The following is a 13362-nucleotide window of genomic DNA, read 5'->3' as shown; positions in this document are numbered from 1 at the left end:
AAATACAAATCAGAGTTAAAGGGGGAAAATTATTAACTAGTCTGACACGGACTCTGCTTATACAATATCATCTATCAATCAGCAAGTATTTGCTGAGTCCCTGCTATGTGCTCTCAGCTCTGAAGAAGTGTATATTGCTAGATTCATGCCCTCAAGGAACTTACAATCTGGTTGGGGAGATAAGTTTAGCATACATGAAACAACTGGAAAATATATATATAGCAACATATAATTAGGGCTTAATTTGAATAATTCAAGCTGTAATTACTATGACAATTCAAAGGAAAGGGAAATAAATGAGAATTTGAGTAGTAGAGGAGGCTTCCTGGTGAAGGAAGTCCCGTACTTGGCTTTGAACAATGGGTAGGATTTAAACAGTTCGGGGGAGGACATCGAAGTCAATATCTGAGTTTCTTTTTTAAATGCAAGGAATCAAGTAGGTAAAAGATTTCTCAAACACTGTACTTTCCATACTTCTTCTAAATAGTAATTGCTGTTCAGATACAGCACTGAACAACTCTCTTCAAAAGAAAGAAATAGAAAGTTTCTCTCTGACAAGAAGGGAACATCCCAGAAATTGAAAACCTCTTTTGCCACTATTGGATTTTGGAACTTTTACCATCATGTCAAACAATAGCTACTACCACTATTTTAGCAGATAGCTTGAGAACATCTGCTGTCCACAAGGGCCCTGAGTGAATCAGGGCTCTGAGGAAACACATGGAAGATCATTTTAAAGAGAAAAATCTAGATTAGGGATTTAGAACTTCCAAAGATCATTTATTTCCATTCAAACACTGACTGCCATGTCTACAGGGGCCCAGTAGACCACAGTACTTAGAAAAGTAACGCTTAATTACAGTGGCATCTGCACATCTATTATATTTTATGGATGTGTTTGAATCCAAAAATGCATTATTCCCTAGGCTGAAAACCATAGATTTGAGGTTTCAGCAGCACAAAACTACTGCCTTAATGAAAAACAAGACAATCTCTAAATTGTAGACAATCCTAAATTACATGGCATTTAATCATACAGAATACAAATGTCATTAATATATGAGGCAAGGGTTCTAAGGATTCATCTATAAGGGCACAGTCAATAACTGCATCTGCTCTGCCATCACTATATGTAGAATACAACCAATTTCAGAGTGATAACAGACAGGATGGCACCATCAGTAAGAAGTCAACATCTAGCTGGACTCTGCACACATAGGGTTCCATTCTATCAACTTCAAGATTTTCATGTCCAAAGATAGCACTAAGCCTTCAGTTGGGATCTCATCTCTGTACTGGGCAGTTTTCCCACTCTGCCACCATAAAAGCGGCTAAATGCCATTAACCACCCTCCACACATGGACATAAACCTTCATCCCATCTTGGAACCTAGGCCACTTGTTAATGGGAACACCTGAGGCTGGTATGTGGATTTGGCTAGGTCCTAACTGAAGAGCAGCATCAAGAACAAAGCAAAACCATATTCCACAGGTAAATGTTGAGAGCTAAGAAATAGTGTAGTGTAGCATATTTTGTATAGCATGTGTCCATTGGACATGGAGAGTGAGGGATGTTCCATGACTGACCAAGGACAAATGGTAAAGAGAAAGTGGGAAAGGAATGAAATGAATGGTGAGGAAAAGAGAATCAAGAATGTATTATGATGACAATAGTCAAATAGGAAATGGGAAAGGGAAATTGTGACCATAAACAGCTGTGGTAGTTTAAGAAATCTTGTACTTCTAGGTTTCTCTGAGACTTACAATGCTCTTTTGAGGAAGTCTGTCTCTGTTCTGGACATTAGGTATGCCCTTTCTTCTTAACATCCTTGCTCTGTCATTTTCAGGAAATTTTCAACCCTGCCCCAACCCCCACTATGGATGCACTCTCTGTTTAATAGAATGAATGAGTGAAAAAATATATATTAAAGACCTATTATATGCCAGGCACTCTGTTATGTGCTGGGAATGCAAATACAAAAGTGAGACAGCCCCTGGCATCAAAGCTTACATTCTAATGGGAGAGACAGAACATACAGGAGTACCATGGACAAGAAAGGGAGTTCGGTTCTGGGGAGTCACAGGAAGGATAAATGAATGGCATGACTAATACCCTGAATCCCCATAGGTATGACATTGGAGATGGGATAGCAACTAGATTCACCTGAGTGAGAACCCACCCCCTCCATACAAAATCCATGACCTTCAGCTGCTTCAACTACTCATCCTGGTGTAAAGACTATATATGCCAGGCATTGAGTAAGAGAAGCAATGGAGAATTTGGAAATGCTGCAGGTACCTGGTCTAAGGAAGGACTCTCCAAAGGACCTCTGCTGACTCCCTTATTCTTCCTGTTGACCATCCTACACAATAGTCTAGCAACCAACCCCTCCAGTGACTGAGACCTAGTTATTCCCTTTGTCCTATACCCTTCCTTCCTTCTCCCACTCTTTCTCTTCGTCTCTTCCTCTATGTCCCTACTCTTGTTTGTTTTGTTTTAGGCCTTGGGCCTCCTTGCATCTAAGTTAAAATATACCATAATAACACTCATTGCTTTTTTGTATTACTGGCCTTCTGTGACCCCTCCATCTAAGGCTCATAACTGTTAGTAAGAACAGAAATAATGACTGATACTAATTTATTGCAGGTCCTACTGTTTAAAGTTCAGTTAATGTCACCATGAACTATATCTTCCAAAGAAAGCATTCATCCCTCATGGTAAAGAGCAGTTGCATCAGTGAGAAAACATTAGGGAAGAGCAAAGCTGTAGCTGGCACCTATCCAGTGAATCCCTTGCCACTAGCATATTATTAACAGAAAGAGTAATGCCTTCAGAATGGCTATACCAAAACTAAGCAAAGAGATCATTAGCACTCTAAACAAGTGTTTCTGATGAGAATGACTCTCATTTTCAGAGAGTAAAACTTGTGCATTCAGAACCAGTTCACACCTTTGCATTGTCATTCCTGCGGAATGGAAAGTGAGGGCATGTGTTTCCTACAGGAATATTGGTGTCTGCCTCTCAAGAACTACAATAAGAGGGACAAATCAACCTAGTGTTAATTATGTCTGTTCTTCTGAGTCCTGCCACAGGACAACCCATCTCTCTTGATCCCATTTGGTGACTCATTTACTACCCAAAAGTCTCTGAATAGATTCACTGCAATACTCTCTTTGATCAGAGCAGAGGTCAGTGGTGAGGGGAAAATGTTTGATGTGATATTAATAGGACAACAGAATTCGATAACAGTAGTCAACCAAAGTTCAACCTCTACTCATTTAGAGTGAAAACAGGCATCAAACAGAAGCATAATCCCAAAAGGTAATACCCCTAATTAACCCAAATTTCCTTCCACTGTGCCAAAATTATGCTTAGCAATGTTGAAAGGCAATAGTTTTTAAACGGAAGATCCATTAGTGGAAACAAGGTAAGAGAGCCTTTAATTGGAGAGGCAGGGAACTATGGCTACAGAATATTTCTTAAACTGTTGAAAAACACTCAGTACATTGGTTAGTTTTGTCAAACTTTTCCTTGTCATAAAAAAAGGCTCATCGTGGGTGGGAAGAAAGGCAAGAAAAGGATTACTAGAAAAGACTGGTGCAAAAACCAAAGGCTTCTGACAAGATCCCGTTACTTCCCTTTCCAAAATTAATTATTTTAAACTTCAAGGGGCACTTTCCAGGTCTAATGGTTCAGAATTTGATGAAAAAAGTTGTTTCTTTTCATTACAGTCTTCCATGATTGTACAGGCTTCCATCAGATTTTCTCCTCAGTCTTCATATTTCAAGACTGAATGGAGTACCTTTTTTTTTTTTTAATTAGCCTACCATACTTTCATCTATATCTATTCTCCAACTTTGTCCTCCAAACAATTGGATCTTATCTCTCTAGTACAGGACCACCAATAGAAGTATTCCAGACTCAGGGTCATATCTTAGGGGACAAATCCCAGGAGGAATGATCCTTTACCACTATACCCTATTTAGTTTAAAATTGAATATCAAGAAAATCCTTGAAGGGAAAGGGAGTCAATGGAGAAATTGGAAATGGCCATTTTTCTCAATACTTTAAACTTCCTCCCCAAATCTTTTACTAGAGGAAGTAAACAGCTAATATAGAAGATTGTGTCACTTGCTAGCTATGTAACCTTGAGTAATTCACTTGATCACTCTGAGCCTTAAATTTCTTATCTATAAAATGAGATTCAATGAAATGATTTCTAGGATTCCTTCCAGTTCTGATATTCTTTGATTTTATGCTACAATTCACTTAAACTTTACCTCCTTTCTCTTTTATGCTTATCCTTTGGAGGTGAGTAGTGGGTAATAATTATCAGTAAGCTTGTCAAAAATCAAGTCAACAAGCTTTTGTTAAGTGCTTACTATGTGCCCAGCATTGTGCTGAGAGCCAGCAATCCAAATATAAGCAAAAAGAAAGTCAGTCCCTGACTTAAAAGAACTTACCGTCTACTGGAATAAGACAGCCCACAAAAGGGAGCTGAAAGGGGGTTGGGGGAGAAGAGACCCACCCTCAGTAATGAGGGACATGGTGGCAAAGTCCAAAAAATGAAGTATGGATCCTTTGGTCCCTTCTTCAAAATAAGAAAGGGAGGGGGGTAGATAGGGGTAGGGAGTGGAAGGGAAGGAAATGTAGTAATGGAAATCTGCCCACAGCATGGAATTGAACAGAAAGGAAGCAAAGTTGGCCATAATTTAAAAGGAATAGAGAGATCATGAGATCTCCAGGGAGTTAAGAAACAGTGCTAATGAGATCAATAAACAAGCATTTTAAAGCACCTACCATACATTATATCAAAGAATTAATAATAATATCCATATAGACTCAAAAAGAATCAGCATTTTGTCAATCAAATATGCAGGAAGAACACTGTACAGTATGCTGGGGATTCAAATATGAAGAATGAAACAATCCCTGCTCTCAAGGAGTGTAGAGAAAGGGAACTTGGAAACACAAGCAGAAAAAGAAATCTTGAAGCAGTTAGATATCAAAAGGGTTTTAATAGAAATAATCAGGAACCTCTCCTCTTCTCCTCCCCCTGCTCAATTACTATACTGCCTAGAGATAAAACCAGATCTCCATCTCTAGATTTCCCTCTTTTTTCCCTCTTAAACATCTGTACCAGAAGAAAGTGAATAGCTTCTACACAGCTGGTAATAGTTTAAAATGACATGCATGTTTGATTTATCCATTGGTCTTCCACTTTCAAGAAATCAGATTGCATTGCCAGGCATGTAGTTAACCAACTGATTAATTAAAAGACCAAAATGTAAATTATTGTCGAGCTAGGGTTATCATTGCATCACTTGTTCAGCATGCTAAATATTTGCGATTGAGCATACCTTGACACAGCAGCCATTGATATACACTGCATAATATAAATGAAGGTACACAATGGCTGAAGTAATTCAATGATAGAGTCTTCAAATAAAGTCAAAAATTTTGCTACAAATGGCAGTTCCCTAAGTTGTTCTGTGTGAATTTAGAAAGGAGTTTCAAAAAAGGCACTTAAAACTTAGTAAGATGCCATTAACTGGTGTGATATTGGGAAAGGTTAGGGATCCCTAAGGCACATTGTACAAGCATAAACAGGGCCTGTTTCCGCTGACCCATGTATAGGATGTATCTCTTTGAGCCCTGGAGGTTAATGTCAGTTTTATCTCTCCACTATACTCCACAAAATGTTTAAGGTACATTTTCTGGCTGTACCCACTTTGAAGATCAGCTGTGGTAATTATCAATCCTCAACTCTCCAGAGAGAGCAGAGTCACTCTACTAACAAGGTTAGTATTAGAAGTCAGCATCTTTCTTATATTGTTGACCTAGCATCTGCAGTTCAAATCAGTAAGCATTTTTATTAAGCACTATTTATGTGCAAAGCACTATGCCAAGTCCTGGGAGGACACACCCTCATAGAGTGAATCATCAGTGGAATGAGAAGCAAGTTTTACAAAGGTCATAGAACAACATTCAGTTTATTGGTGTGAATACAGGCCAGATGTCCCAAAAGTCTTAATGCAGTTTTAAGGCTTAATAGTTTATATTATCAATAATATCAACAAGGGGCAACTAGGTGGCACAGTGGATAAAGAGCCAGATTTGGAATCAGGAGACTCATCTTGGTGAATTCAAATCCAGCCTCAGTCACTGGCTAGCTGTGTGACCCAGGTCAAAGTCACTTAACTCTGTTTGCCTCAGTTTCCTCACATGTAAAATGAATGGGAGAAGGAAATGGCAAACCACTCCAGTATCTTTGCCAAGAAGACCTGAAATGGGGTCATGGAGAGTCACATACAATGGATACAACTGAAATGACTCAACAACAAATGTATGAACAGGACAGCTAGGGTAAAGTGGATAGAGTGCCAGACCTGGAGTCAGGAAGACTTATGTTCCCAAGTTCAAACCCGGCCTCAGCTACTTACTAGCTGTGTAACTCTGGGCAAGTCACTTAACCCTGTCTGTCTCAGTTTCTTCATCTGTAAAATGAGCTGGAGAAGGAAATGGCAAACCACTTCAGTATCATTGCCAAGAAAACCCCAAAATGGGGTCATGAAAATGACTGAACAAACAAACAAAAAAAGAAACAAGATGGAAATGTTCATGATGATTTAACAATGCTCTCACTTTGTTCAAGGAAGCTCTAGGATACCCCTGAGTGAGAGGATGTTGAATATCCATATACTCACTAAATTACAGATTAGAATTTAAAGGGGCTTCATCTAATCTAAGGGTTCTTAATCTGGGGCACATAAACTTGATATTAAAATATTTTGGTAATTATTTCAGTACAATTGGTTCCCTTTATAATCCTACATATTTTATTCTATGTATTTAAAGGTATTATTCAAAGATAGAGTCCACAGGTTTCACCCTATCAAACAAAAAAGAAAATATTTTTTAAATACAACCTGCTATCTCTGGTATCAGGGATTTACTGTTGATAAATCAAATTTGTTCATTTTATACACAAGGAAAAGAAGGAACAGGGAAGTAAATTGATCCACCACAAGAGATAAACAACAGGGCCAGAGCCTTGAACTCAGGTCATCTGACTCTAAATCCATTTATCTTTCCTTAAAACTGTCATATATGAGCATAACAAGTTACATGTATCCAGGCATAGATATAAGATACTCAAATAGAGATCATCATGGGAATATACAACTCCAAAAACCCAAGATATAAACTCACAGGTCCTCATCACATTGATGACCCAGCATCTAACCTAGTGTCATACATCTGAGGTACTTAAAAATGTTTGTTGAATATGAATAATGTTGACAAAAGAGTAGGAGACAACTACCAAGGAACACAGGCCCAAACAAAGCAAGAGAGTTGTAAAAGAATATACAGAATTCTGGACAGCTACAAATGTACTTATATAAAATATAGTTCTAATTAGGAAAAATTAATTAAGATTAACATGCAAGTTGCTGAAAACTCCCAAAGCAGATAAAAAGATAATTCACTAAAGAACCATACAAAGACAAGAAAGATATTAAGCATGAGTCACCCCTGTGATAAAAATGGAAAGATTTACTTATTATTAGTGCTACAGCCTTCATGATTTATTACCAAAATGACAAGTTTTCTCAGGCTCTGGAGCTTACAAAAGCCAGTGTAGAGATTATTTTTTTAAGAAATGACACACAGTTCCAGTAAGCAGTGTCAAGCAGCACATACAATATGTGGGACAGAAGCAGACAATTTTTTTGTTAACTTTCTGTTGAGATATGATATGGTAGCCCATACCCTAGGAATTAAAGTGGATATTTTTCATTGTTTATGTTTTAAAATATCGTAACAATGGGTACTCCATGGGTATTCACAACAGAGAATATAAGGAAGGCCCCAGGATGTTGAATGTAGCTATTATGGTGGATTTAGGCAAAAGTCATACAGGATAGGCAGGCATGAATGATAGTGGTAGTAGTGGTGGTGGTGGTGGTGGTGGTGGTGGTGGTAACAGATAGCATGGATATAGCATTTTAAGGTTCACAAAGTGCTTTACATGTAGTATCTTATTTGATCCTTATAACTTCCCTGGGAGGTAGATGATATTATTATCCCCATTTTACAGGTGAGGAAACTAAGGCAGAAGGAGGTTAAGTGACTTGTCCACTTATCACACAACTAGCTAGTGTCTGAGGGAGGACCTGAAATTGGGTCTACTGACTCCAGGTTCAACATTCTATACCACCTAGCAGACTACAATATAGGGATACCCATATTAATGAAATCATAGATCATTAGAATATTAGAACATGTTAATACACATTCCTATATAAATAATACTACAAACAGGGAGTCGTAGCAAACAACTTAGAGTTTAAAAAACCAATGGCAAAGAAATCTGGGAAAAAAAACTCAAGCATCACATAATGACTCATATTGAACATTACATAATTTCAAGCCTTACCTCAAGGGTCATGTATACAGTACTAATTGCTACTTTTATTTCTCCATCTGACAGTTCCTTCAGATCCTTCAGCACTGTCTGTTCAATACTTAAACCTGTTAAAAGAAGGAGAACATAGCATGCTTTTACTGTAGAGAAAATTTACAGTATAACAATATTATGTCAAAATGTTCACACTATTAACCTCAATTCCTTTTTCCCCCTCAAATACTGTGGAAACTTAATATCTCTCAAATACATATTTGTTTTTAGGGAATCATTAGTATCCTAATGCCATAGTAAGGGAAACCAATGAAATGAACAAGTTTAGAGATCACTATTGTTGACACAAATTTGAGGCCACAAATTATATAGATCATTGATGATACCATAGCAAAATTACATTCTCTGATTTATTTCCAGGACGCTTTTGAGTGAACCAACATTTCTTACTTCCAAAATTTTTTTCAAGTGAATTTTTTCAATGTGCAGTTTATCTGGTGGGTAAATATAATAATGATGGAATTATTCTAATTCAGTCATTCATTCTTTCCTAGAGGATTTATAGTAGTAATTATTACAATGGTAAATACTGTATTCCCTAATTCTAAATTTTCAGCATTGCTTAGAGTTTTAGTCTGGTGGGTTTGAATGAAATCCGTAATAGAGGAAGCAGGTACTCTCCTGGCAGCAAATTCTCATCCTATGCATATGTTATGGCTTTTCTTCACCTTTTTTTCAAACAACAGAAAATCCATAGAAATATATGGACAAAAGTGTCTCTATTATGTGCCTCCCCATCTAGCAACCTCACAACTTAGACAGTCAATAAAGACTGGTAGATTATAAGCTACCTATGACTTGAAGGTTGAAAGATCATGGGAAACTACATAACTGTCCTGTATCCCAAATAGATTGTCTGTAATGTACTGATATCAACAGCAACAAAAACACCAATTAGGCATCAAATGGATGCCATTTCATCATTGTGTGTATTTTGCCTGTGTTCTTCCATAGAGCTATTTACTGTCAAGATGTCTTCCTCTAAGTCAAAGGTTCTTAACCTGGTTGGGGGGAAGGGTGGGTAATCAATGGACCCCTAAGGAGTCTGTGGATAGATTTCAGGAGGGTCTTTAAATATTTATATATAGGTATATATAGACATCTATATTTCAATATATTTTATTTCCTTGCAATCTTAAATATTTTATTTTACACATTTAAAAACATGATTTGGCAAAGGGGTACCTAGGCTTCACTATTTGCCAAAGGAGTCCATGGCACAAAAAAAAATCTAAAAATCCCGGCCCCAGGTCATTTTACATTTGGGGGTTACAGCCCTTAGGCTGCCCATCTGTTATCCCCTTCTCTCTCTACATGACCAGCCCACCTTTTCTCATCACGCATTTCCTAAATAGATACACTCAAGCAAATAGGGACAGGGATAGTGACTGGACCAGTGATTGCCTTGATGTAGGGAGGTCTCAGTGAGAAACTTTCTCCACCAATACAGGTCAGCCCTTTCTCTGCAACTTATAGTCTTATAGGGCTTCTTAAAACACTGAAAGGTTCAAGGATTTGCCCAGGATCTCATAGCTAGTAGGTGTCAGAAAACACTGTGCAACCTATCCACGTGTATATTATAGATATTTGCTTTATTCTTTTTCACTAAAATCCACGTCCAATATCTCATCACAGCATGAAGGTGACCCTGGATTCTCAAATTCTATGCCAAGGAACACAAGCTCTGATGACTCCACACAAACTGGAAAGGTTTCTAACAAAGGGCGGGAGACATGATGTGTCTACTGTCTGAGGATCAGTCTAGCCAAGCTCATCACCAGCTTATGAATTTTTCAGCTGTAGCATATCCTTAAGACCACACTCAGTAGTAGAGAAGCTGGGCTCTATGGCAATGGAGGATGTAACCATACTGATCACTGAACCCTGAAGGTTATTTTTGCTGAATGAATGATGGTCCCCATCTTCATCAGGAAATTTTGTTTATTTAAAGAAGCCTGGTAAAGTGAGCCTTTAAGCCTCTAATCAACAGAACATTTTCATCGACCCAGCGTTTCTCTTTCACTTCTTCATATCCTTCTAAAATATAATTTATTTATAAAATGCTCTCTAGTTTGCAGTCAGCCCTACCCTATTCTTAAAATAGAACCCTCTCTACAAATCAATACTGTACAATGGTGTGTCAGGGGTACACATTAGCCGAATGAATACCCGAAACATTTCCAGACATCAGTACCTCAGAGTATTGGCAGTATCAGCTAACTGTACCCAGGCAGGTTGCAGTTATTTAAATGAAAATCATCTGCAAGCATAAAAAAGCAGAGGAAACACAACTTCTGAAATAATGCAATACACTATCCCCTATACTCAGAAAAGAGTTGTGATGTGCCTCAATGATGTTAACACTTACCCTGAGCATTGCATTGGGTCTCTTGCAGAACACTGATAATGTCTTCTCTTGGAGGCAAATCAGGAAATTTCTCTTCTAGAATGGAAAGAATTTCTTCCTGTTTCTCTGACATCTTCTCAGATTCCATGGACATCCAGTTGAAAAGAATACTCCCTGAAATGAAAGAGACACTGGCTTTTAAATACTGATATGTGATGTGAGAGCCTACGTCTTTTTGAGTCATATCATCAGTGGTCCTACCCATCTCTTCTCAAATTCCACTTCGAGAAATTAAAAAGGTCCTTTTCAAGGTGGCATTGAAGCCCATTTCCTACATGAATGCTTTAATAACAATCTGCCAAAGTTCATTTCACACCAGTAACCATCAGCATGACTTAAAACTAAGACTTACAATTAAGAAGTTATGGACCCAAGTACAACAGACCGAGATAAATAATTTAATTAATTTAAAACCCTTAAAAAAATAAGGAGAGACAGATAGCCAGTGGAAAGAGGGCTGAGTATGAAGTCAAATGATCCAGCTTTGCCATTTACTCCCTGTGTGATCTAGAGCAAGTCAACTAATCTCTCCTAGCTGATAAAGTAGTGGGGATCATCTGACTGGCCTGGCACATGCTGTGTGTATATGGACCTGGTAGAATGCATAGAGCACAGGGAAGAACTGAGTTGAGTCCTGACTCTGACACATACTAGTGACCCTGGGAAAGGCTCTTAGACTCTCATTACTCCAGGCAATTTTGTAAGATGATAAATTGCAGAGCCAGGTGCTCATTTGCACTGGTCAATGAGATTTCCTCATGAGAAGTGAAATGAAATCACATGCCTGGTCCAAAATAATAAAAATAAGATTCCATTAAATTAATCGCAATACAAATGGTGAACTATTCAAAGGTATTTCCTTGAAAGGACATAATAAAGCATAAATACCACCAGCTTGTGGAATTCTAAAATTAATTTCTTCTATTTCTTAGCAAAGTACCCATTTAGATGACATTCAGAATCTATGACTGTGAGCCCCTTGCCTTGTTCTAGAACCTGGCTAAGAGAGCAGTTTACATATCCTTTGTTTCATAATTTCTTAAATTAGAGCCTTATATTACAAGGTTATTTGTTCAGAGGAAATATCCTCTCAAAGCATTTTTTTAATCCAACCAAACACAATCCCCAGTGGGGTGGGGACCCGTTAAATCATTTTATAGCCTCCATACAGGCTCTCCTCTGGCAAAGAGAGTCAGGCTAGTAAAGCTGGAGAAAGTTCCTATTTAGTTAAATCTACAGAGAGAAAAACAGATTCATGATGTGATTTCTTAATGTGTAAATCATAAATCCATCATTTAATCCAGGTGTCAGGCACATTGCTAAGGATGGGTTCCATGACCATATCTAAGTCAATCAATAAACATTTATTAAGTGTCTACTACATGCTAAGCAGGGGGTATACAAAAAGAGGCTAAAGATAGTCCCTGCCCTCAAGGAGCTCACAATCTAATGAGGAAAACAACAAGCAAACAACTGTGTACCAACAAGCTATATACAGGACAAATAGGAAATAATTAAAAGAGGGAAGGCATTAGCATTATTAAGAGGGGTTGGGAAAGGCTTCCTGAGATTTTAATTGGGACTTGATGGAAGCCAGGAAAGCTATTGGGCAGAGCTGAGGAGGGAGAACATTCCAGGCATGGGAGACAGCCAAAGAAAATGCCTGGAGTTGAGAGATGGAGTGTCTAGTTTGGGATCAGCAAGGAAGCCAGTGTCACTGGATCAAGGGGTACATGGCAGGGAGTAAGGTGTAAGAAAATTTGAAAGATGGAGGCAGGCAGGACTGGGGTGGGGAGGGAGGAGAGTAGGTTATAAATAACTTCAAATGCCAAACAGAGTTTTCTGTTTGATCCTAGTGGTAGAGGGAGCCACCCACCGTTTAACATGAATGAACCTGCACCATAATTACTTTGGTGGCTGAATGAATGAAGGGCTGGAGTGGGGAAAGAATGGTGGCAGGCACCCCCACCAGCAGCCTATTGCAATAATCCAGGCATTTGACAAAGAGAGCCTGCACCAGAATGGTGGCAGTGTCAGAGGAGAGAAGAGGGTGTATCCAATAGATGTTGCAAAGGTGAAGGAAAGAAAGGCAAAAGACAGCACCTGTTGGGAAAGAGGCAGAGGAAGTAAAGGACAAAAAGGAATATGGCAAAGAATGGAAGGGTGGGGAGAAGGAAGATGAATTGTGATGAAACAGAAAGAGCCCCGAACCAGGAGGCACGAGATTCCTCTGACCTCTTTGTGCCTATTTCTCCATTGATCTTGGGAATCATACCTAATCTACCTACTTTGCAAATGCTGTTGCTTCTGCCTCCAGTCGCATCTGTCCAGTCAGGCCCCTTCTCTCCACTCACACAGCCCCTACCCAAATTTAGTTCCTCATCGTCACTCCCCTGCTCTATTTTAACAGGCTCCAATTTGTTCTCTTTGCCTCAAGTCCCTCCCCATTCCACTCCATGCTGCATGCACACTG

At 38.6% G+C, this 13362-nt stretch overlaps 1 protein-coding gene across 4 annotated transcripts in view; it reads right to left on the bottom strand.

Moving 5' to 3' along the window:
- LOC114025649 (protein prune homolog 2-like) overlaps positions 1-10964 on the bottom strand; it is a 226028-nt gene extending 215064 nt beyond the window's left edge. For all 4 annotated transcript variants that reach the window (XM_027839125.1, XM_027839126.1, XM_027839128.1 and 1 more), the window contains exons 1-2: positions 10851-10964; positions 8441-8535 (exon numbers count right to left, since the gene is read on the bottom strand). In XM_027839125.1, coding sequence (XP_027694926.1) covers positions 8441-8535; positions 10851-10962 — 207 coding nt within the window. In that variant the 5' untranslated portion in view covers positions 10963-10964. The remainder of the gene's footprint in view (positions 1-8440; positions 8536-10850) is intronic.
- Positions 10965-13362: the final 2398 nt, after the last annotated feature.

This window comes from Vombatus ursinus, unplaced genomic scaffold (assembly GCF_900497805.2).
Source record: "Vombatus ursinus unplaced genomic scaffold, bare-nosed wombat genome assembly UNPS02014832.1, whole genome shotgun sequence".
Lineage (NCBI taxonomy): Eukaryota > Metazoa > Chordata > Mammalia > Diprotodontia > Vombatidae > Vombatus > Vombatus ursinus.
The sequence above is the reverse complement of the archived record's forward strand: the minus strand, read 5'-3'. Positions and strand labels throughout refer to the sequence as shown.